This window comes from Aulonocara stuartgranti (assembly GCF_965226115.1).
Source record: "Aulonocara stuartgranti genome assembly, chromosome: 19".
Taxonomy (NCBI): domain Eukaryota; kingdom Metazoa; phylum Chordata; class Actinopteri; order Cichliformes; family Cichlidae; genus Aulonocara; species Aulonocara stuartgranti.
In genome coordinates this window covers 7797570-7824183 of record NC_138955.1, presented here as the reverse complement: position 1 = coordinate 7824183, position 26614 = coordinate 7797570, and the positions used below count along the sequence as shown (strand labels likewise).

The following is a 26614-nucleotide window of genomic DNA, read 5'->3' as shown; positions in this document are numbered from 1 at the left end:
TGTACTGCTGCTCTTGTTGATATAAATTATTATTAGGTTATAGTTTTAATAATAAGTTATAAAGGCTTATAAAGAAGGATTTCTTTCAAGTATAAATAAGAAAATGTCTGTAATTTGGATAGTGAGCAGAAGGTTTGAGACATTTATGACATTGGGACATTGGTGTTTCAAAGTTATTTTGCAGTCCCAAGTGCATTCTCATATTTGCCATTGCAGGAAAGATCTGAGTTGACTCACTGCCTCTTTCTAACTGTTTTGGTCTGTTATGAGTGTGTAAGTGAATCCAAAGGTTATTAAATAATAAGCAGTCATTATGGGTAGTGCTTGCAGATGTCCACATTTGGACAATCAGCTTGCTCCCACAGTACTCGACCCACAACATTAGAAATGTTTCCCTGAGTCACTGGGCAATCATTTGCATGAGGCATATTTTTCGGACAGCCGGAGGAGGCCCCATATATGACTGCTAATGCCAGAGTCTTGTCACAGTCAGGCCTGTGTAAAAGCCCTCTCCAGACTTTACAGATGAAGGGGTGTCTGATTGGATGAGATGATGTTGCTTCAGTGTGTATGGCAATGAAAAAGCTTTTGAACATACAGGACACACCAATGCATTGGTCTCACTGTACCTAAAGATTAAAATAGAGAATGATGAATAAACTCAAACTAGATCAGTCAATCAATACATGTGGCAAACTCAAACTAAAAAGAATCAAAATTAAAAATAACTGGAACACTGTTTTACATGTGACATGACTAATGCGTGACACTTTCCTGTGTGTATGAAATTGAAAATATACCAACAACGTCAAATTTCGCAAAAGACGCCAACAGCAGGGACATGTACACAAACTAACAACTGAGCTGTGTAAAAGCGTAAATCAACAGTACTCCATATAGACGTCTGAAGCCCCAAAGACAAAAGCATTTACTTATTTATTTTTTAGCGTCTTAGCCTTCCTGCTAAAGATCTGAAAAGCGAAAGGACGCATGTTCACTCCTTAAAACATACCGTAGGAAACAAAGATTTTTCGTTCCTATCAGTCAGTCCGAAGATTGCGAGGACAACTCGTGGCTTGAGTGTTGTCAATAATAATAATAATAATAATAATAATAATAATAATAATAATAATAATAATAATAATAATAATAATAATTTATTCTTTCTGGTTGTTCGGTATGTCTCAGCTGCTTTATTTTATTTGGCCATGGCTAAAGTTTGTTTAGTTATTAATAATTTTTCAGCCTAATTATGGCCTCCCTTACTTGAACTGGAATCTCTCTGGGTCTCATATTTAAAATTACAGTGGTAATTATGAAATACAAAGTCAATATTTCTGCTTTATTTATATTATAACTGCTTGATTTACCATGGAATAACAAGAGAACAGGCCTTGCCTAGCCATGAAACTGCTTGTCAGTTAATTGTCCAATTATTTCTGAGCCACTAAAATCAATTTCTTAAATTCCTAAATAGTTAATATAATCTTTGCAAACAAACAAATATTGAATTAAAGCTGGAATCCTGTGCTTCAGTGACATATTCTTCCATTTAAAATCTACTGTGGAGGTGTACAACTATGAAAACAGTGTCTCAAACAAATTATGGATCTAACATTCATCTTCAGTCTTCTAGTATTTTGTTTATCTAACAAAGAACTGATAAATATGACATATTTAAGACACGAATGAATATAATCAACAGGCATAGCCTTACTGACAGGCGTAACTAGATTGTTATTAACTGCATCCTGTTCAGGGGTTCTAGTGTTACAGCTTTGGTATATTGTTTGATATTTTCAGGCTGGCTCATTATTACAATGACCAGAGTGAACCAGTTGTAAGCACATTACTTTCACAAGTGCTTTTTCTGCTATTGTATATTGAAATACCTGTCGACTGGGCATGAGCGTAAATAAATTAGTCAATGAAAACACAAAAGTATGGAAAGAGCGATACTCCATTCCGTACTGTTTAGATATGGATTCAGCATTTCAGTACCTTCATATGATGTGAATGTGGGGGGAAAGAAAGAAATATTTCAGTGATCTTGCAAATAAGATGTAAATGTAAACAAATTCTGTCTGTATTCCTGCTTGGCTAAATTCACACATGATTTCACTGAGGATATAATAGGAAAAGAGTGAAACTGGTTGCTCTTACTCGTTTAAATTGCAGTTTGTACGCTGACCACATGAGGGCAGCAAACACCACTTAATAACAAGTCTCAGCTTCCCAGTTCAGGAGCATGAGGAAAGTTTCATGAAGTCAGAGCTGTGACCATAAAGACATCCTTTCACAATGCGTCAGGGGACGAAAACAATGCATTACAAAAGGAAAAGGATTCAAACATGAAAACAAACAAAACCACAGTCACTGAGGCAAGCAGACCACAATACGAGGAGGCGTCTCATGCAGAGAGGCCGCTCCCGAGCTGGGCTCTGTAGCCCACTGCTATGGGGAAAGAGAGTCAAACACATCAGCGGGGTTTGCCTAGAGGAAGAAACACACAGTTAAAGTCCATGTGCAAGGCCACAATGACAAGGGCCCGAGGCTGGTACACTGCGCACAAAGGACAATATTAGCCACAACAGCCAGTTTGTTGGTAGAGTGGTTGCAGGTCAGCTTGGTAGAAAATGTACATTTGACAAAACACTCTTGAAAAATAAATGTCACCCTGTCTGTATTCATTTTGTGAGGCACCACAGTGGTAAGGACACAAAGAAGTGCGTCTGCCATAGGCCATCGCATTGGCTTGTGATGATATACTTGCCGCTTCGTCTGTGTCTCTGTGAGAACATTCCCACTGAAAGACGAAATGTAATGCTTGGCGCGTGATTGACAAGTTGTAGTCGTGCAAAGAATTTCAGTGGCTCTGCTCCTCTGTATTTACTGAGAAGCTGACTCTTGAATTTTAACAGTTTGTTTCATGGGAATTCCTTGTACTGTCGCTGTTTCACAATCAAAAAGAGGATTCAAAGCACAATAAAATTACATTTCTCAATATCCTTTGTAAAGCAATAAACAGAAAACTGCTGAGCATGCAAGTTTGTTTAGCACAGATTTGGTAGCATGTTGCTTGGAATTCACATATTTAAAAAAAAAAGGAAAATGACATAGGAAAGACTTCTTTGGCTCTGTTTTATTCAGATTTGTATATTTAAAGATTTATGGACAACATTAAAATACAGCGAAAGATTTGTGGATGACATTTACAGCTATTTACTTGACTCACAAAAATCAGCGTACAAAAAAAAAACAACAACACTGATACACATTTGACAGGTAAAAAAATTCCCTGACGTTGGGCCCTTTAAAAACCAGGTGAAAGTTAAACGCTCTGTATTTATGGGGGATTGGCTCGCTCTCATGAATAATTGCTTGTTTGTGTTTTTTCAACCTTCAATAAAATTCTTCAGGCTCTATTGGCCCCCTCTGTTGTTCAATTTTTGATAACAACAATCAAAACAGCGCCGTGATGGGTTGGGTGAAGATCGATAAGCCCACTCAACTCCACCGCCATCACATGTGCGATGAAGAGAATAGCTGGAGTGAAGATGTATTCCAACTCAAATTATCAATACAGTTCATGATCTTTGAGAAAAGAAAAGCTCCAGGAGCAATGGTTAATGGTGTTATTTTCTTTGCGCATTGTCACACTGTGTCCACTGACAACCCCCTGCACCAATTATACACACACTTTTACGTTCACAGGACACACACATGCCCTGCAGCTGTGTGTGGTAGCGTCTTTCTCCTATTAACCAGGCAGCCTTAGAATCAATAGAAAACATAAAGAGGCCTAATCTTTTCAGGTGCTTGGTGCTGATTGCCTATTACACAATAATAACACACCTTGAATCTCACAGAGCACGAGAGACAGAGAAAAACTCTCACCTCATTCTAATGCACTTAAAACAGCCACAAGCCAGTCGCACAGTAAATCTATAGGTTTGCAGTGGAGCAGATGGTTTCAGCTGTGGCCTTTATGAGGGCTGTTAGCTAGTGTGCTTAAAGAAATTCTACCAGAAGCAATGACATATCAGAGGATACAGTTTATCGCTACATGGAATGAGACACTACCAGTGTCTCCTTTTGCAAACTCCAGTCTCTTGTTGTTTGGCACGCAGCTTTAGGTTGTGGAAGTTCCATACGCTTTGTCTCAGAGGTAGAATAACAGCTGTTGCAGTCTATGTCTCCAGTGGAGGACAAAGGGGATTACCGGCCTTCATTCTGGTGTCTGAAGTGGACTAAAAACATCCTCAAAACCACACACTGTTAAAACCACTTGCAGGCGCATACGGCTTTGCTTTTCAACAACGAGCTGTAAAACAAAAAAAACAGTCAAACATTAATGAGCAGTTACGCCGTTTTTCTTTTTCCACATTCACTGATGTCCTGTTGTAAGTCATTAGGTGTTAGTCTGTCAGTGTCTTCCTCCAGAAAAGCTCCACTAAATTCCAGAGCTGTGTATGGCTTCAGTCTGGCTGTTGACTCTGGCTGAGATTCTATAAACTGAGCCAGCAGGACAGGTGGAAGATCTGGGAGTCAGGCAAGTCCAGGACTGGAACCAGTGCTATGGATGGACTGGACTCTGCTACTGAGCTTCTTAAAGTTTCCTCAAGTCCTGAAAAGTAGATTTGGGGAGGTGGGTAAAAGGGTGAGGACAAGAAAAGCATTAGTTTCATTAAAACTTTCGCAGGAGTTGAACATTATGTTCTCATGTAGATGCCCCACTGGGGGTGTCCCAGGACAGAGGCTACATTTACCCTTCGACCAGGGAACACGGCCCATTTACAAATTATTGGCATTCTTAAATACTTGGCAGATTGCAGCTGCCCACCCCCACTTCATTCACCTTCCTGCAGTGCAAGCATATGGTCAAGCAAGGACTGATCTCTAGGCTACCCCTCCCAAATTTTGAGACACATATGACCAAACACATACACAGACACATGCGGCCTACAGGGGGCTAAAGGGGTCTCAATTTGCTCTTTTGGACAATTGAGCAGCTTGTTGGGGGTATCTAGTGGACTGCATCCTTTACTCTTGTTGAGTGGGGATATTAGGAAACTGTGTTGGGGCTGTCACTCAGCTTCGCTGGAGCTGAGACATGTTGTTAGAGCATGTGTATGTGTGTGTGCGCGTGCGTTTGTGTGTGGCTACAGATGAACAGTGGACATGTGAGAATTCTTTGAGTGTCTCAGAGGCTGTTCTTGATGACAGCCTGTCTATGTAGCAGTAGCCAGCTGGGATTTTGGTCCTTCCCTCATCTGCTCTGTGCACTAATTGATCACAAGTGTTCCTGTCTCATGGTTGACTGTCCTGCCTTATTTCTTCTAATTTAGCAGCACGTCGGATGAGTCTTGGGTGTGGTCACTACAATCCAGCAAGGTCGTAGAATTAAACATCTGGGAACCACGCTGTCGTAAGTGTAGCATCACAGACCTTACTTATGTTACATTAGCAATTATATTTGGCAAAAATAAATTTTTTTTTAAAATTTACCTTCAATCAGAGTGGTCAAAAACAAACTAGTGCTCTTTTAATAACATCTACTAGTACTATATAGTACTCTGTGACATCTGTATGAACTTCTAAAAAGAGAAATCAGGACACAGAGGTTACAATAGTTCTGCACTATTTAATAATCCCCATTCTCTTTCATTTGAAACACACACAGCATGTCAGACATCCTTACAAAGAGCCCACACACCCTAATTAGCTAATATGCACTACAGCTTAAAATGCCCCCACTGAACATAGGCCTTTTGTGTGGGGGGGCATTAAAAGCCTAAATATGTGTTATCAGAGCATGTGGCACACCCTGGGAAGCGGGATCCTCTAGAGATGGCAAGCTGACAACTGAATGAGCTATGGCGATCACAGACAGGGGATGGTTTTATTAAGAGAAGAAACATACCCTTCATCACACCTTGTGCGCTAAGCCTGTTTTATGTCAGGATGTTTTAATCTTTGTACCAATGGATAGGAAATAATTGTGCTCTCTCTTTGAGAGTCACTTTCAGTGTCTGTGTGCACAGACATGCATGGATGGAAGGCAGGAGGGGGGTGAAGGTGACATGAATGACCACGCAATTTTTTGTGGGGATTTTTTTTTGTGGTCTTTTTAGATAAAAAGTGAGCAAAGAGAGAGTGCCTCTTTCCTCCTGTCCCTATAAAAGCTTCTGTAAAATTCACGCAAAGTCCGATGAGTACTTCCCATCATATACCCAATCCCCTTCCCCTGGTCTCTTAGCCCCCCGCCCCCCTTTTGGGGGCTACATGGGGAGCCTCATTGTGAGGCTCGGTGGACAGAAGCTGTAAGATTCAAAAAGCCATCAAATTAGCATAAGATGAGACTAAACCATCTACCCAAGAGGACCAGTCATTATTCTGCTTCACGGCAAACACACAGGGAGCTGAAAAGGCTGTTTTCAAAACCAAAACATTACTAATGCCCACAACACCCTTTTATGCTAAACATTAACAGCCATTTTGTTTGAAGCGATTAATACATAAATATTGTAAGCCTAAGTGAATAGAAGGAGGGGTGTCAGTGAAGGCTGTGGTGGGGAGGAAAGAAAAGGGGTCTTCCTGTGTGGAATGGATAATGCCTGCTGGGGTTGTGGGGCTTTTAAGCCGTGGCTAAGGCCCAGAGCCAGTGGTTTTTAGCTGTGCTACACTGACTTCCAAACTGGTCAAATTAACCGGTAAACGAGGTGGTAATTAGCAAGTGTTGGCTCATGAAAATTGTTTATTTAGTCCGAAGAGAATAAAGAGAGAAGCCGAGGAACCGGAGGAGCACAAGGCTTGCACACCTCTCTTTAGCAATCTTTCTATGCTAACGCCAAACCACATGACTTCTTGTAATGTGAAAGTTTTCTTGTAAAAATGAACCCACAGAGAATTACCGCACCCAGCTGTAGCTCTTGTCAGTTCTGCTGAGGCTTACATTGTTAAATTACCTACATTTTATTTTATTCAATTTCTGTTACTCATTATGCAAAATAACGGATTTGTTTCTAATTATATATTTTTTTCTTTTGTTGTAAAATAAGACTATTTAGGTCCATCAAAAAAAAAGATTTATTTTCTTGAGTTGTGAGGTTCTGTCTTTGAAGGAACCTTTCTATCGTAAGTAACAAGTTGAGACAAGATGTTTAAAGGTTTCATTCGAACCATATGTCATGTCTATCAACTGTGAATCCTAACGCAACCAAAGAAAGGAGGGGGTGTGCAGTCACATTTTGCTCCAGTGGTGTCTGTCTGCCCGCTGTCAGCGGCAGTTGCAGCACTGTGACTGCTTGCGCCAGAGGTGTTACTTTTCCTCCTTTGACTTTTTGGATTCATCACCCAATGAGCACAGGCTGTGACCCATAAAAAAGCCCACGGGTAAGCTTCCAGGGCTTAGTTGTGCATGTGCTGTACGGGAGCAAATTCTACCTCAATGATGAGTCAGTAAATGGTTTGAGGAAAGCAGTGTGTGCGGTCCATAATCAAAGAAACAAACATGTCAAGGGTAAATATCTAGGTTGAGCTTGCTCCAGTTCACAAATGACCCGGTAACACGGCTAACAGTTTCTATTAAAACAACAAAATCTGGAAAAACAAGCTTTTCCTTTTGTTGTGGATGACACAAGAAACAAATGGAAAGAGTTGTATATCATGAAACAATGTTCAGTAGCAATTATATAATTAGGTAAAAAAAACAAACAGCTCTGCTTGGCTGGCACACATATATCAAGACGTATTCTCAACAGAGCAACCTTTTTCTCATTCATTTCTGGTAACTGTAATTTCACATCCTCAAAGTGATGAGTTATGTCAAAGCTAAAAGTGACAGTAAGATGGCTGGTTTGGCACAAACTCAAAAATGTTAATTAACTGCTTCAGAGATGACTTGACAACTGAGCCTATGTGATCGATGTGCTCATCGCCCTTTTTCCCTCCGAGAGAACATCTCTCAGGATAAAACAAATACCGCTCCACGTTTGTCTTGACAAGAACCTAGAATCCTGGGACGACAATATGGCGGCGTATGAAAGTGTAATGATGACAAAAGACTGCCAGCTGCTTGGGTTACTGTACACAGTGCAGACACAACAAATGAGTTATAATAATTAAACACAGGAAGGAGTTGAGATCCTCAGGAGAGACGGTTTCCTTCAATACTTTATGTTGACTTAACCAGTGTCAGCTCAAACTTTCTTTGAAACAAGAGCGCAGAGAGAGACAGCGAGTCACTTTGTTTTCATTAATACAGTGATGTGCAGCTTAACTCAGAAGAGCAGTATATCTCACACGTGTTCCTTCTAACAAAGCAGCCTATTTAGGATAAATCCTCTTAATGGGCGCACATATTGGATCACTTTAAATGCACGTATGTGTGTGTGTGTAATGTTACAAGTGAAGCCCGTGACATACCTTTAACAATCTGCTGTGCCAGTGAGTGGCTGCACTTGAAGAACACCCTAGCACACTGTGGCACCAGCTTAGCATCCATCTTCTTTGTGGCTTTCCTGAATGCAGTGCCAACTTCTTCTGTTACATGCTTTACATCAGTGGCCTCCAAGTTATCACCATGGACAGCCAGGGAAAGTGAAAGCGAAGCACTATGGCTGTCAGCAGACAGTAGAGTGTAACACTCTATAGATCCACAGGCTATCTTTGTAGTCACGTGACAGGAAGTCCTTTGGGTGGGATCGTCACGAACTGCAGTTGCATGAAGCTCAACGGCTGCACCCTTGGGCAAGGCAGGTACCACAACGACCAATAACGGCACACGTCTGATCGCAGAGTCCCACAACAAGTCCTGCAATGTAGACAGATGGTACTGAAATGAATTGGGTGGCAAATTATATACTATGTTGTGTTACGCACTACAATCAAATGTATGGCCCTCCTGCTGAGTTTCACGCTGCGTCTTTGGAACAAAAACACTACTCCATCAGCATTATCCCAAATGCTACCACACGGCAGTAGGACAGGCTTTTTACTTGAAAGACTGACAGACTATCAATTAATGTGAGACTGGGAGGTGACCCTTGGTAATGATAGTGTACAAACAATTCAGAAAGAATCCATCGTGCTTGCAGCCACCATGAATAAAACACATAAATGCATTCATTTGAGCTCATGCACTGACATGGCAGGTCCTATCAAAATGACTTCTCACCTTTCTAGGAAGATCATCCACAACATGTGACGGCAGTTTCACCGCACGCATTTAGAGAGAAATGGCCTCCAATTTAACTGCAGGGCCAAAATTTCTCCTTTTTTTCCCCTCCTCTGGACTGAGGGCCATTAGCACTAACAAAATGTCTTGGAGCAGTGCTACAATGTGGCCCTCTAATAATACTTGGCTGTGGCTTCATCTGCTAATGGGAGAGAAATGAGTGTTTTATATAACCGTCATTTCAGTCAGAGTCGATAGGGCAAAAACACTTAACCCCCCCCCCCTTTCAATTTGCTGGATCAATTTTCATCCACTTACACCCCACTTCGTAAGTGCAGAATAATAACAGGTTACTTACATTTTATTTTGATATTCACTCACAAAAAGAAGAAATCATTGACAAGCCACATGGCGGCCTCTTTGTCCCTTCAGCAGACAAACCTGTCATGACCCAAACCGCCACATTCACTGAAGTAGCACTTACCTTCAGATAAAACTTCAGCAAATGCTTAATTGTGTATCAACAGCTAACCTCTTGACTTGGAGAGTTAGAAAAAGAAGAAAAAAAACATGAAAAATGCAGGTGTCCACAATGAGTGTGTGTAAAGAGGTTAGGTTAAGATTTCGCTACTCTTTACTGATTTTGAAGAGCGCTAGCTTGCAGTGATCAACAATAACAATCTCAGAAGGAGAAGCAGAACAATTACCATGTGATCTCAAGCCTCTTAGCATGTCAGACAAAGTGACACCACACATACGTGTCCTATGCTTTGATAAATGTTATATTAGCACTTCTGGCTCAGGCTAGGTATTTTCCTAGAGGGAACTGGTTCTCCACTTGTCAATAGTGATTGAACAGAGGACTGAGAGCTGAAACTGAAGAGAAGAATGACAGGACAGAGGGGTCTTGCTCAGCCAGGCTTAAAGGCCACCCTGCGGGGCCTTGAATGCTAAGATGCTATACCCCACCGACTGTCTACAAGGGACTTCAGCACAGTGCTCTAGCCTCTGGCAGGACATTATTGTCGCAGCAGAGTTGCTGACTTTCTGTTAGAGCTGTCTGTTAATGTTACATCTACTTCATTTTGCCTTTTTGTAATCGATGTACCACAATGTTAGAATTCATGGGATGTTTATTCAGCGGTTCTGTAAATGTGTTTAAATCGCAAAATTGTGTATGTTTCTGCATTTGTGTGTATGATCTGTGGATGCGGATCATGCTTCTCTTGCAGTGGACTGAGAGGGGAAGAACTCACGTCTACCTGGGGAGAGGTTATTAATGACATTAAACTAATAAAAAATCTAATTTGATATATGGTGGAGCTGAGTGCTGGAGAGGCAAGTGGGGCAGGCTGACAGGTGGCTGCGTGTAGATGGTTCAATTCTGCTATACGCAAGCCACTTAGCACGCTCATTACTTCATGCCAATTCATTTCCAGGGCAGGCAAACACTCCCCCTGTGCTCTCTCTGTAGGCAGCAGGTAAAAGCATATAGTCTGCTGCGCTCAGCTCTCCACACTGATGGGGTGTGACCTGCTTCTCCTTATGTTTGTTTTCTTTCTCCCCACTTTCCTCCCTCTAACTCACGTCCATGTGCCTGGAGCGTGTGCAGGGTTGAAGGGCCAAGAGGCGTGAAAGCCGAACGGTAAACACGGTAATAAGGAAGTGGTGTAAAGGCGGGGAACAGCAGGGAGCTGATGGGACTTGCTCTGCTTAGCCAGTTCCCCTACATTTCCTGCCCAGCAGGATGCCTTCAGCATGTGGTTCTATGCCTCAGCACTTACTGTAGTGCTGTCAGTCTGCTATAATATCCCTTCCCATTCACTCCCTCATTCACTCTTCTTTTCTCAAGATTCCACTCTGAAGCTCATCAGACTGTTTTTGTAAATGAAACACACAGGGCCATTTCAGTGAGGCGAAAAGTGGAAGAATATGAGGGTATTTCAAAATCACAGCAGAGGCCACAGTTCCTTAAATCTCCCGTAGTAAGCATGTTTACTGTGGTATACAAAAAAGAAACTTTGTACACTGCAAATTCAGCGTTTTATTTCCAAATTTCAAAACCAAACATTTCTTTAAGAACGTCTCGTCTTTTGCAAAATAACTCGACGTTTGTGCATGTGCAAATAAAGTTCCATTTAAACCTTAATAGACAAAAAAAGAGAAAAACAACAACAATTGAAAGCTGCCATGCTTTCAGAAGCTATTGCTGCTAAACAAAGGGATGTCTGTTTAACATTTATTGACTTATCACATCAACATCTCCCTGTTCATCAACCCTTCTGCACACACATGCACACAGACAAACAGGCTCTTTGTGGTTTAATGCACCGTAAATACAATTTCACACTTGTAGCGACTCCAGTATGCTCCCAATTAACCCTGCAAGCTTCTTCATCCACCTGATTAGAGAAATTATCAACGCACAACAACAACATGGCCCTTTAGCTTCACAAACACACTAGGCACTGGTGTTTCTTAATATTATAAAATTGCACTTCACAGGTCTGCTGGGCCTTTATATCTTTGCATATAAAAGAATAAGACCACATAATCCAACACATGTTTTTCTAACTGTTTTTTAAGTGTAATATCTTAACAGTTTTTAACCTCACACAGCATGTTGTTATTATTTTTTTTGCTAGTGAGATGCATATATTTACATATCATCTGTATCCTTTTCCCCTAAAACTATTTTGAGCTTTGTTTTGAAAAGGCTTTATAAATTTGGTTTAATAAGTCACTAACTTATAGCTACTCATAATTTAAGCACTTGTCTTTGTTCTTTCGTGTGTTCCCTGTATTTCTTCTGCTGTGTGTTATAAATCTACAGCACAGAGAGCAAAGTGTAGGGGTCAAGGGAAGATGACATGTCAAAAGCTAGACCAAAGACAAAAGGTGATAGAGCACAGAGTTAGGCTAGTAACCCAGCACCCTGCTTATAGGTGAGGCACCCTGATCTGTCAAGTACTGTTGTTTAATTTGGAGTCAGTTGAAATTAAAATGTGGTCTCCTGGTAGCAATCCCAGGTCAGTTGAATGAATATTTTCATTGTTCTGACACATTGCTTGGAAGGAGACCAGATGGATGGAGTTGTACATCTTCAGTGACCTCTGATATGAACCTAGTCCGGTTGCCCCCCAAAGCATTGTCCTCAGTTAGCCCTGTTATTATGTGAATGACTCACTCAGTACTTCAAATTTCCACTACACTGTCAATGCTTTAAAATTCTATTCCAATGTGAGTTACAAGGACAAGCAGAACAACACTAACCTAATCACTATACTAGACTTATCTATATGACATGTTTATATTTTAGAATTCAGAAATTTCTAGTTTTATATATACACGACTGCAGGATTTAAATAATATTTGGAATTTTATATTCTGGTATACTACTAAATACTGTTAACTGACATGATGTTGACATTCTCTATCCACTCTTTAACAGTGTTCGCCACTCCACCAAGCCACATGTTGGAGGTGGGCTCCTGCATTTCTCCCTAAGGCCCTATTCCCATGGCTAGAGAGATTACTGTGGGAGGAGAAGGGCTGCCAAGGGAGACTGGAGCCCCTATTAGATGTATGGAGCGGCGTTGTAAGCCTTGGCGGTAGAATGAAGGGAAGGATGGAGGGAGGTGGCAGGAAAGAGGGGTAAGGAGGGAGATAAGCTGCTCTGAGAGTTGAACGGAGCTCCAAAATGGTGTGTGGGGGCAAAGGATTAGGGAGGCTCTGAGGAAGACATCTGCTTCTGTGCCAAGCTCCACATTATCAAAGACACCAGCGTTTCCCACATCATCAACTTTTCATGAGTGCACTCACTGGTAAATATCAGTAGCAGCGGCTTGGGTCTCAAGGGGGCAAAGAGGGGCGAGAAATCTTGCCTTATTTCACAACTATAAACCACAATTCTGAAAGGCCTCTCTGAAAAACTTGGATACCAAATCAAGTTTCTCTTCTTTTACTTATTCATTGATGCATGGATCCCACTGTCTTGTAATCCATTAAACATGTGTTCATCTTATGTGGGTGTAACATTTTATAAGTATGATCAATATTTCCTCTGCATCCATGATAAAACAGTCAGACATTGCTCTGGCATAAATTTTACAAATAAAAATCTCACTCCAGAGTGACTGACCTTCTCTCCTTCTGTGGCTCTCAGCATGCTCTCCCAGACGGCACGGATGATCTGGATGTCTTGGTGCCTTGTAGTGTAGCAATGGGCCTGGACAACATGAGCCAGAGTCAAGCTGCCAATCACAGCTTCCAGAACCTTCTTCATATGGCTGAAGGACAAGTGAGCCTGGGTGTAGGTGGCAGCTTTTACCAACTCCATTTTACAGGGTACCAAAGCAATTTGGCCAGAACAGAACACCACGTCATTGATCTGGAGAAGAAATATAAGGAAAAATGTTACAATGGTATGGTAAAAACCCAGACTAAGCATTAACAACCCACTATGTTAGCTGGGCATATTGAAGGCTGTGTGTGGACAGATATTATCAATAGGTGGAGTGATGCAGATAAATTTAAGCATACTGAGAAATCAGCAGGGTGCATGCTAGAATCTGATGGAACATTAGCCACAAAATGTGATATCCATGGATTAAAAAGAAAATAAATCTTAGTTTTCATTATGTTTCACGTAAGGGATTGGTTCAATAGATACAGTTGCATTTTTAGATGTTTTAATAATTGTAGCATATTATCTTTCTGTGGATTTAGTATCTTGATCTCACATATAAAAACTAAGAAGGAGCAGAGCATTTCTAGCACCAGCCACCTGACAGGAGTCACTGCTGAGCACCAGAAACAGTGGGGATATATGGTGTCAGAGTTTGCTTCAAATTAACTGATAACAATATCTATTTTATTAGCAAAATTGTAATAAAAGACAAACAAATTTAAAAATTTCTCCTGCTGCTTGGTAGGAGGAGCTAAAACTGCTCTTTTGAAGCTGAAGGTTGCCGATGCCTGCCATAGTCTAACCTAGCAATCCACTGGATCCATCTATCTTGCACAGTTAATCTGGGTCCAGGTAATGGAGGAGCAAACCAAGTAGAAATTCACTTTTCTCTGGTCCCTGCCTCCAGCTCCTCTGCTGAGATAATGTGGCGTTCTTAAGTCAGCCAAGAAACATAATCTCAGAATATCCAGCGTGTCCTTGATCCATCGTCTGAGTCTCCTCTTGATTGAACATGCCCAAAACACCTCACCTAAATGCTGTCCAGGTGGCATCCTAGATGCCAGAACCCCCTTCATATGGAAGAACAGTGATAGACACCCTTTTAAGGAAGCCTTTTTTTAACTATTAGCAGAGAGAATGAATTAACTGACCAGTGACCAGTAAATTCCCTGCCTTAACATACAGACTCACTTCTCTTTTTCCAAAACGATACAGCAATTGCAGAAATTGAGATAAATCATCCATCTCCCCATTCACTTTGTGTCCAAGACAATTGAACTCCACAACTTGAGGTTCTTCCCAAAACTCAACAAGGCACTTTACCCTTTTCAGATGAGAACCATGTCCCTGTTAGTTCTCATTCAAACCACTTGGCAAACCCAGAGGTCACTGCTCGATGAAACCTAAGGCAGTTAATGGGTTTAACTACATGTCCATAGGTGTGAATGAGAGTATAAATGGTTGTCTGTCTCTCTGTATTAGCTCTGTGAGAGAATGGTAATCTGCACATGGTGTACCCTGCATGGATGGATGGGTGGACGGATGAAATTATCATCAACATGTATGGAGGAGGTCAGTAAAGAGGTACAACATCTGGAAAGCATCTAATTGGCAACAGCTTCTTTTTTAAGCATTTGTTTTTCTATCCACGCAAAGAACGTGGATAGGAAAACACAGAATGGAACAACATCAGTCATGGATTGACCTCCCCAGACCCCGAATCTAAACATTATCGAAGCAGTATGGGTTCATCCTAACAAGAATTCATGACTAGCGGAGCCCCAACAACTATAGAGGTCCCTGGGATGGATTTGAACCCACGATTGCTGTGAGGTGCTAGTGCTACCCACAACACAACTATGATTCATGATCTCAAAATCAAAATCCCAGCAGAGACAATGGAAACATAAAATTAAGCAGTGTTTAAGACGTGCAATCAGTCCAATTCAAAAAGTTGTTTTATTTCTCTAAAAAAGTACAATACTGAAAAAGGTGCTATAATCAGATTAACATTAATTATAAGCATGTTTGATTAGCAGTGAATTAATTAACAAGTTATGCCCCCCCATTTTCAGCATCTTATCACCAACCATTCTCATTTCACAGTTCTTAAACAAGCTGTTTTTTAGTGAGAGGTCTGCCAATATATCTCAGTGGCACCAGTGTTATTTATAAGCATAATTAACTTAATAAGCTCAATTTTCTTTTAATACCTCTGTTAGAAATAAGCTCCTTGCATAATGAAACCTGAAAAAAATCTATCTGTTTAATGCAGAGAGACGAATAGGGCTGAGGAGCGGCATTAAGGAGGTCAGGTCTTTAGAGACCTTGTAGCTCACCAGTGCTCGAGACTGGATGGCATTAGTGCTGGACACTGGCTGATGGTCAATGCAAATAAATGCCGATGATAAGATGAAAATAGCATTACTCTGAAGGATCCGGATCTCCAGGGAGTAGCAGCCCAAAACAAGGTATTCTACTAATTTGCAAAGACCTACTTGGGGGTCATGTATTTAACTGCAAGATTACCAGGGTAAGCATGAACTAAAAGTCATATTTAAAGGTCTTCTTTCACGCTTTCGGTGGCTGCTTTAGTGTGTTATGTTACTATCTTCCAAATGAAAACACTGGTGAACTGCTGGATTGGTGGCCGAGGCTTTTCCTCTGTTAGTTATCTACATCACATGTGCAGACGGTTGCCAGCTCACATGTTTTTGGGTAGCGAGACATGTTTTTACGGTTGGTCTCATGCTCTCACACCGCCCAAACACATCTCAAATGAAGTCTCACAGGTCAATTTGATCAAACCCACAGACAAAGAAGCTTTTAGTTTGGGGTTTTAAAGAATAATCTGTGTTACTATTATGTTGAGGAACTGTTGAAGAACGAGCAGTTGCATTGCAGCCATCTGCAGCACAGGAGAGAGGTTTTTTTTACGATGAAGCATGTAAATCAGCTAGTGTAGTACAGTAGACAGCCCTAATGAAAAACGAACCTGTAATTTGTCTACGAAGGGCTCTTTGAGATTGGACAACCCCTAAAGTTCTTCTCCTCCACACTCACTGCAATTCAAACTAAACTTTTTCTTGTAGGATTCACTTCTAATTGGTCCGCACAGATGGCACTTTATTTAATCTTGAAAACCTGAAGCAGGCCGTGTACCATTTAGAAATTCCATTTAAAACACTAACAGGACAACATGCTACATAGCCATTTAGAGGTCAGACGCAATCATGGCTATTTCCATAATCAAATGTGCCTTCCATGAATCACAACTCCTGGCCTCACTTTTCAGCTCTGATGAATCTTTTGCTTCCATCTCTGCTGCTGCAAATTACTGGAACAGTGACAAGAGATGGAGAGAAGACAAATGCAAGCAATGTGAGCGAGTGAGGGGGCAAAGAGAGGGGAGATAAGGCCTCCAGTGCTTTCAAGCATTTGGATCAATCACCGGATCACTTACCTGCTACAATGATCTACCCAAGAGCCAGCGTTACTGTGACTGGCTAACATAAAAGCCAGATTCCCACACATCAACAACAAATTGTCATTGGCGTTCCATTTATGAGCCATCAAATGCCATCATATCCACTCCAACAAAGAAGAGCTCCATCAGGTTGGATGGGTGGCCAGAATCTTTTAACAAGCTCATCCCCTATGAAAAGACCTCACTTCTTTCTAAATTCATAAAGGCCAGCTACAATTTGTCAATTTGAATATCAAAAGGGTCTAGCATGGGGTCCCTTGGCTGTTAAAGGCAGACTCCCATAGCTGCTCCCTAGCAGGTGTGTGATGATCAATTATTAAGGATCCCACTCTGGTTACTCTTAGTGGGAGGTGAAACTGGGGATCTGGGGGGTTTGTGGTGGTGGGGGAACATATTTCTGTGTTGAACCTGGATGGGAGAGAGACAGCAGAGAAGGGAGAGCGAATACTATTTACATAAAATTAACAGTTCAAAAGAATGAGTTCACACACCAATCAAACTTGTTAATTGACTGTCAATGGTGTGTCCCTGAATATACAACACAACTACATTATTCATCTTAGGCCTTGACAGGAAGACAGTCCAATTTGCATGGGTGTTCTAAACGTGATCAACAACCACAATGCCACATGCATTTTTAATAGGCCAGAGATGGGATCCTTTAATATTCATAAGGGTCAAACAATTGCATATGACATTAAACTTTCTATAACAAGGTAAGTATTTTTCAAATGCTAGCCTTAGTGATCTAAATGGCCCGCAGAGAAAAGGGAGAAAGTGCTATCTTCCAGTCTTCACAGTGAATCAATGCTATATGTCCACGTTGGTTCATTTTATTTAAATATCAAATAATATTAGCTATGTATTGCCAAAATAAGGTTGACTGAAAGTTGATTTAATATTAGTCAGTTGGTTCCGAGCTGGTTTTATTTATTTCTTCATTTACCAATGTTTGAGAATAACACGCATCATTAGTTTAAACAACCATGTTGAGACATTTTTCATTATGTAACAATAACTGAGATTTACACAGCTATAATAACAAAACATCAAACTTAAAAAAACCCTTCTTGAACGATCCGTGCTTCCAATTTACCGAACAACTGAGAAGATAAAACATTTTCCAACTAATTTGTGTTTTTGTGCTGTACTTTACTGACCTTTATTCCACGGTAAAAACAATGTGATTCTTCTAATGAACCCAATGACACATCCAAAGGTCACCAAATTCAAAGACATTTTTTCCCTCTCTGAGAGGCGCAGACAGTAGAACGTATGTAAATGTACTCAGGAAGCGCCTGGCTGTGTCCACTCCCAGTCCTTAACAGTGTCTCGTTTCAGACTGGTGTGTCTGAGGTGTTTCTAATTGCAGTTTGTGTCAAAGGGTTTCCAGAGATGACCAGACAGTGCTAGACTATATTCACATCGGTGTCGAAGCCCTCTGGGCCCCCATCCCGTTGAAGACATCTCCAAGTGTCATTAGCAGAGCCTTGGAATGGTATAGATGAACTAGGCAGGCCTGGATAAAATGACCTGGTATTGATGAACAGTCAGGCTTTTCTGCCTGGTTCCAAGGACAGAGAGGTGGAAAACTGCTCCACCACTCCTATCAGATCAGCTAATGGTCACATTTCTCCCCATTGAGACCTCATGCATAATTTAACTAGGAAAATGATAATACAAAATGTGTAAAATAGGTTAGATTAATATGGTGTAACTTTTCCTTTATCCAAGGACATATAACAAAGCTAATGGGGCAATGGCAGTACTATATCAGCTACACTGTCAGTAATTAAATGCAAAATGTAACTAATATTTGGGAAATTTAATTTGTTAAAATGCTGTTGCATGTTTTTTATATAGTGAAGACTAACCACGGAGTAAGAGTAAGTAAAAGGCAACTTGTTCATTGTTGAAGCGTTACATTGCACAGGACTTATGACGATTTTTGAAAGCTGGAAAATGGAACAGAATAAAATGGTAAAATTGTATGATGTGTAAGAAGCACTAGACCACATGTAAACCCACAATACTGCGATTAAATGTTATTTGAAACCCTAAATTGATGTATAAGTTATAAAAAACACTTTTATTGGAAAATTCTTTGGTTTACTTTTAATCCCATATGGAGCATTTTTAATGTGACAAATTTTTCTTTGGTAATTTTCTTCTTTTCTTGAATACTTTAGGGTTGGCAAATAGCTCAAAATAGTTCAAAATCTGGGGATCAAAAACTGAGGTTGAAGTTTTGAAGTTTTGTTGAATGTATTTAAGTGCATATATTATTCCTGCTTGTTGGCGCAGATTTGATATGCAACAACCGTTTAATCCTTGTGTGGTGGATGGCAGTTTGTCAGGGATGTGTGCTGTGATTTCATCTCAAACTGGCTTCAAGTCAGTGGGGTTCTTTCAGCATTAGTGAATTCAAAGCAGATCACGTCTGGGAGTGGGAAATGATAAGAAATGGGCTCGTGTTGTGCCACGCCCTGAGGAAATCCTGCCTCTTCTGACACCTCATTTCGAAAATACAAACCTTTCAGGAGAACCACAACCTTTCTCCCTTCTCCCAAATCTTTCACCATGTTAGTCTTCTCATTTAAGGCTTCATGGGAAGGGGAAAAGATATTTGCCTTTTTTTTTATTCCCTCCTCTTTTTTCCACTCTCTTTATTTTTGTCATCCTGTTTGTGTTCCAGTTTGAGCCTAACCCCTGTATGCTCAACTGTCAGACGACATCAGTGTTACTTAAACTGCGACATAAATAGCCATATAAATTGCACAAAGAAGAGGCATTTCTGAATGCGTGCTCTCAGGTCTAAAATGAAACATTTATTTTGAAAGCAATCCATAAACATATGTTGAAGACACAGTGACAATTTTAGCAAAATATGCAATATTACGCAAGTATAATGACCCAGTGTTGAAGCAATGTGTGGTCAGTCTGAGGGGCACTGGCTATTCCCCAGCCCCCCACCCTCACTAAGCTCATCTGTATTTTTATTTTCTGTCTGTTATGTCTGCCCTCGACATGCCTACTCCATACACAATGAACCTTGTGGAAGAGTAACACTGCCATGCCAGCTCTAGTCAACTTAATGCTGGTCAGGAGCTGCCAGTCAGTACTATAACCAAGGTCAGAGGAGCTTGACTGCTGGATGCCAAGGGACACACACTGGAACGTCAACAGGCATAAACAAAAGACAAAACAAAAAAAGTAAATGCATCTTTCCCCGTCATAAAAAATGTAAACTTAAAAAAATAAAATAAAATATGTGTTGTGTTGTGTTTTGCTGGACACATTTATTGCTGCTAAAATGATGTTAAATTTAAGAAATACGATCAAATAAACATAACAAATACTTCAAACTGATGTAATATAATTGTGTGCTGCTTCAGACTACTGTGCCACACCAGAGTTGGGTTGAAAATGAAGAGTGATGGAGGGGCATGGGTTTTCATTGCGTTAGGCAAAATGCCCTGCTGCCTTCAACTGTCCCGACCTCACATTTTTTGACAAATTGGTTGTGAGGCTTTTACGACTGATGCACATATCGCAAAAATCATTTCTGCCAAGCTTCCTCTATGACCTGCCCGTGGGACATGACAAGCCTCTCCATGCATCGCTCTATCAAGCCGAATCTTTCCAGGACAATGCAAATTATGACAAATTCCATCATCCTGCATTATGCGCTTTCCCGCTAATCTCCCTAATTCGAGAGAATCGGGGAGGGTCTCGCTGTTTCAGCTGAGGGGCATGTTGTCTGACTGAATGATGCTGAAACTACAACCCTCATCCCCCGTTCTTTCTCCCTCCCCAGCTGCGACCACCTCGTCTCTTCTGTCTTTTCATATTTTTCTTTTCCGTGAAGCAACATTTCTTAGTCTGGCTGGTAAGAGAAGCGTCAACTTAACCTGGCCACAGAAGAATTATGTCAAAATAAAATGCTATAGCCGTTAAAGTGTAACTGTCAGGAGTAGTGAAGTTAAACAAGTCTGTGTGTGAGTGTATATGAGGTATAACCAGCACAGGACCACGGTGTGAAATGTCTATTCTGCATGACACAGGCTGAATCAATCATTCTGTGTCGCAGCAAAATGAAGCTGCTAATCGAGCGAGAAAAGTCCATACACATACACACATCCTGTCTTGTCTATCCTCTAGAAAATTAATTTTTTGCAGTGGACACAATGTGTAGCTTAGTGTGGAAAAATAAACAACAAATTAAACATTTAAAATAAGAAGACTAGCTGACAGAAATATGATAGAGAAACTGCAGCGCAGAGCAAATGAAATGTATTCCTTCTTCATCTCAACAGATGGCAGTATGACTGCATTAAAAAGGCAGCTGGCACATCAGCCATGGCGCAGATACTGTATAAAGTCCAGTCAAAGCACGGACATTCTGACCAGACAGCATCAGAGTCTCCGTGGATTTTCGTTTCATTTCTTTCTTTCTTTTTTTTGACCAAGTTAAAATATTCACAGAAACAAGCCACAAATACAACTGGTGAATTGCAGGATCGTGGATTTAAAAAACAAAACAAAAAAAAAGAAACAATACGAGGAAAATATATTTTTAACATTCACTTGATTCCACTTTGTATTTTTTCATTTTATCAATGAAACGCCAACATAGCTGCAACGTGACATTAATAATATAAAGAGGAACAAATCAAAATCACAAAGATGAAAAAATATTTTAGTAAAAAAGGGCACAAGGATGGATAACGTCAAATAATAAACTATCATGTATTATTCCTACAGTATGAGTATTGTATAATAATATAACACTATAGGAAAATATAAAAAAGCATGGTTCGTAAAATGCACCAAATCCTAGGTGAAAAACCTAGAAGAAAATTAACAGCTGTGTGAGTGCATCAAATTTAGCTCAATGCATTTTGGCATGCAGAAGACATTGTGCAGTCTATATTATATTAAATGAACATCTCAAATTCATCATATATTACCGATACACACAGTGCCTGACATTCTCTTTCATAACATTTCTATAGGAAAAATTAGAAGAAGAAAAAACACAATAAAAGTAAACATGCTGACACATGCCAAAAAGAGGAGGCAGTATATTATTCATCTGCAGTACTTTTACCTCAGCAAAGCATACTTTGATGACAATGGCATTTTGAAAAATGAATAACCCAGGTTTGAAGCTACTACTTACAAGAACTGCTCTATGTGAAATTTATGATAGAGTGAGGGTGTAAAATTAAAAAGATGCAATACTCATTTCTAAGCTAGTCACTTACAGCCATGTTTAATATGTTGAACTTGTGGAATAGCTGAAACACAGGCATAACAAATATAGAAATAGCGTATAATGGCAGCTGTATTAAACTCTTTCCAATATTGAATTCAATCATCAGTGAGAGTTAGATTCAATTAATGTTTCTGAGCTGACTGTTTGGCTTTAAAGACTTTGGGTAAGAATAAATTGTTGACAAGGCGGTGGGTTACAATTCCTAATGCTGTTACTTATTACTGTCTGCATGTCACCACACTAGCATGTATGCGTGTTGGTCACTGTATTGTTCTGTCTAGATTTGCCACACATGTAGATTTCACAAGAAAAGCGTCTTCCAGACCCTCCCAATCTGTGTGTTTGCATGTGCGAGTGTGTGTAGGCCCCGTCAGCTATGCCCTCTCGTCACTGCTGGGGGAAGAAACACACCCGGGCAGCTCTGAAAAGAGTGGCTAGTTACCATAGTAATGGGATGGTCATACGTCTCTCCTCTCTCAGACAGTGATGGAAGTGGACAGGACACGCTGCCATGCTTTTTATCTATGCATTTGGTATTCAGTTATTTCATTCCACAAATAAAAAGCTAAGCCATCCCACCTCTCCTTTTTCTGTATTCAAATAGATGGGTGAAATGCGAAGTAAATAGTTGGATATGGGGCAATAATTCACACATGGGACTACAAATAATTGATGTGTTTTGACTGAGTGTTTGTGATTGCAATTGTAATAGCGCGAGTGTCTTGGCAGATGTCTGCGGTGGTGGGATCTTTACATGACGCTTTTCAGATGCCTTCTTGATGTCTCTGAACCATTCACCCCTCCACTGCTCATCAGCAGTGACAAAGTGAGAAGCAAACAAGGATGCATTCACATACACACACAAACACATACAGAAATAGCAAACAGACAAACACACACACACACACACACACACACACACACACACACACACACACACACACACACACACACGTACCATGTGGTTCTCTCAAATTAAAAAGCAGAGACTACTATTTATCAAGTGTAATCATATTCATACACCACAACTGATTACATTAATCTACATATCATTAAATATTCTAGTGCATTCCCTACATACAAACCCCCAAATGTTATATATATATATATATATATATATACACACACATGTATATATCCATTTTTTTTTTTAACAAATTGAAGTTTACTTATTTGTAAAACTACAAAGATGACTGACTTTTGTAGATGCTATCCACTAGAGACACAACTCAATTTCTTGGGGGAATCAAGGTCTTTGTAGCTTTAATATTTAATTGTGTGTAAAGACACACTTACACAATGTGTAAATACTTATATTAATATATTGGCATCCTTGTCTGTATACTATGTACATATATAAGGGGAAAAAAAGAGAGACGATAACTGTGGCAATGCTGTCCCTGCTTCCCATGGCTTGTTGACATGGACCAAGGCAGTCAGGCACCAATAATACATGAAGAGCTGTTCAAAGGCAATTAGGATCAGTTGTCATGGCTGGGCCCATTAATGAGTGGGAGTGTGGCAGGGGCCGAAGCAGAGGCACAGCGCCGGCAAATGCGATCGCATGAGAGCCGATGTATTCTGACAGATCCAGTCCTTCCCCTGTCCTCGCCTGGTACAAGCTGATACCAGCCTGTACCCACATAGTGCTGCAGCAGCAGCAGCAGCATAGGATAATGTAGCAAAGGACGTCATGCCTTCTGGAAATGACTACTGCCACGGTAGGTCAGCCTCCACACAATCACAGCAGGAGAGAAAGGGGGGACAAGGTCCAGGGAGGATAGGGCTAGAAAGAATATAATTACCCTTGCTGCTGTGTAGCGCTTCACATAAAACTGCCTCTTCATCAGATTAAAAAGGTAATCTCCTTTGACCTGTCACATATAAGTGTAGACATTTAGAGGCAAAAATGTACATTCCCCGTGCAGTAGCTCCAGCACGGTCCCTAGACGAAACTATGAACCATATTTCAAAGCGGATATATTCCTCAGGATTATATTTGGGGAGGCAAAGGAAGTCCTGTTTCTGTAATATAGGAGAGATTATGTGTATATGTTGTCTGTATGCAAGTAAATATATGACAACATTTGTTAGGTGTACATTTACTGTTGGTTTGAGATGATGCGTGTACGCTCGGGTGTTTATTTTGCTTGCCTTTGCATACATACATATATACATACATACATATATATATATATATGTATATACATATATATATACATACATATATATATATATGTATATACATATATACATACATACATATATATATATATGTATATACATATATACATACATACATATATATATATATGTATATACATATATACATACATACATATATATATATATGTATATACATATATACATACATATATATATATATATGTATATACATATATATATATGTATATATATATATATATATATATATATATATATACATATATATATATATATTTGCATCTTGCTGAGTTTAGCATGACTGCTGTGTACCTATCCTGTCAATCATGAGTGTATTACATTGAGTCAGCTGTGACTTTTTTTAATGACCAAACCAGTTTACCTTGTCACTCAGACAGAGCCTATCGCAAAGAGCACACAGGTGTGTGTGTGTCTGTGTGTGTCCTTGTAAGACTCGGCCTCAGGGCATACAGCCGACATGCCACTGTGGTAAGGTCTTACCGGGTTTGATCATTGTGTTTTGTGTGTGTCCAATTCAAGTGCAGACAGTTGACCCTGGTGTTAGGGTAGGATAACTAAAGCCTACATAGACAGACTTGGGTGATGCATAGAGACAGGGACTGAATCAATGATTGTTTGGGAAACGCTCTGAGGTGAAGCTTAACTGTCAGTTAAAACCTTTGAGAATAGAAAGACAAAGGTTCAATTCATTGCACATAATTCAGGAAAGGAAACAAGCAGCCTATTCTCCCTGTGCTTATTCTCAGTGAAATAAAAAGATAAAAAACAAACAAATCTGTGTTAACATCCTCTTCTGCAACTTAGGAGCAAGTAACTACATGCGCTAAAGAACACCGCAGCTTCAACTAGCCTTCAATCTCACGACTGCTGAAACCACTGAGCCTTCAAGACCTCATTTTTCATCGACTCAATTACTCGACAACTGTTCCCCTCCTGGCCCAACCCGTTTCCCCCCTCGCCGGTTCATCTTCCCTCCTCCTTAGTTGGAAGTGATCATTTGTTCTTTTATTAAAGTTGATAACATCCCTTGCATTGTCTGAGCATTCAAGCTGGAGAGCCGCCCCTACTGTTCTAGCCTCCAGCGTTTTCATATTATTGGTGCATTATTTCACGCATGCCCTCCTCTTTTATCAAGCGCTTTTGAAGTAATGTTAATAGACTAGAAAATTGAGACATTTATGAAGTATGGGCCATGTTTATGAAAAAATCCATAAAGTATGACAGGGGAGAGGTGAGATAAAAGCAAGGTTTTAATAGATTATGGCAAACAGGGGAGAAGCGTCAGATGCTGACAGGCACCTCCTCCGAGATCCCTCATTTTTTATGGGATTAATTTTGTTGTATTAGAAATGAAGTTAAATGTCCTAATTAATCTGTTCGTGCTGCATGAATACCTCCCTGAACGCAGATGCGTGCACACACACTGGTTTTTGGCTAATTACTCTTCTGTGGTAATTGAGGTAGATGTAGTCTCTGGATGTAGGCTGAGGAAGTTTCGGTAGGTGGGGGCATATTTGATGTGGTAGGGGCCTGCTGAATTTTGCATGCCGGCTCCTTTACACGAGTGAAAAATTCAGAGTGACACCCATAAAACGTACCCACATTTTTACCGTTTGCCAGTCTTTATTTACTTATTTGTGTACATTTATCTACTGTTAATTTTCTGTTGAAGCTGCAAAGAACATATACACATATTTTTGTTTATTGTGTGTCAGCAGTTTCAGCTGCTTACCGTGAAACCACAAAGTCTATTTTCAGTTGTGTTTGGAGACATTTGTCACATTTCATTCAGAGTTCTTTCATATTGTGTTTCCTCTCCATCTACAATGTCAATTATGTTAAACAGACTTAAAGCAATGTTTGTTATTTAACTTGTATTCAATGTAATTAAACTGAAGCTTTAAACAAGCAGAGCAATTTTCTCTTTTGTCCAGCACGGGTGGCCCAGTCTGACTTTGACTCAGCCTGACCTCTCAGCTCTTCATCAAAAGGGCCAAACAAAGTTCAGCTCTTTGTTTTTAGACATTCATGCTCCTGTAAGAAGATTATTCAAATTCTACCGCCTGCCTCAACACACTCCTCCCTTTGATACTAATTGGCAGCGTCAGATACACTTCCCTCCTGATGCCTCACGGTCCACTTTGACAATTCTCAAAATCCAATGCAAATCCTATCGTGGGCTTGTGCATGACAATCTTCTACAATATTGACTGTCACTCACAATTAGGGGAATGAGGCAAGGGGTTAGTGCTCACCAGCAACCTGAGGCTAGCGCAG

General features: G+C 40.3%; 1 protein-coding gene across 1 annotated transcript in view; it reads right to left on the bottom strand.

Annotated features, from left to right (window-relative positions):
- Nucleotides 1–3133: 3133 nt before the first annotated feature.
- Nucleotides 3134–26614, bottom strand: part of dph6 (diphthamine biosynthesis 6) — a 56916-nt gene continuing 33435 nt past the window's right edge. Inside the window, exons 13-15 of the mRNA XM_082516447.1 lie at nt 13320–13568; nt 8428–8815; nt 3134–4627 (exon numbers count right to left, since the gene is read on the bottom strand). Coding sequence (XP_082372573.1) covers nt 4509–4627; nt 8428–8815; nt 13320–13568 — 756 coding nt within the window. The 3' untranslated portion in view covers nt 3134–4508. The remainder of the gene's footprint in view (nt 4628–8427; nt 8816–13319; nt 13569–26614) is intronic.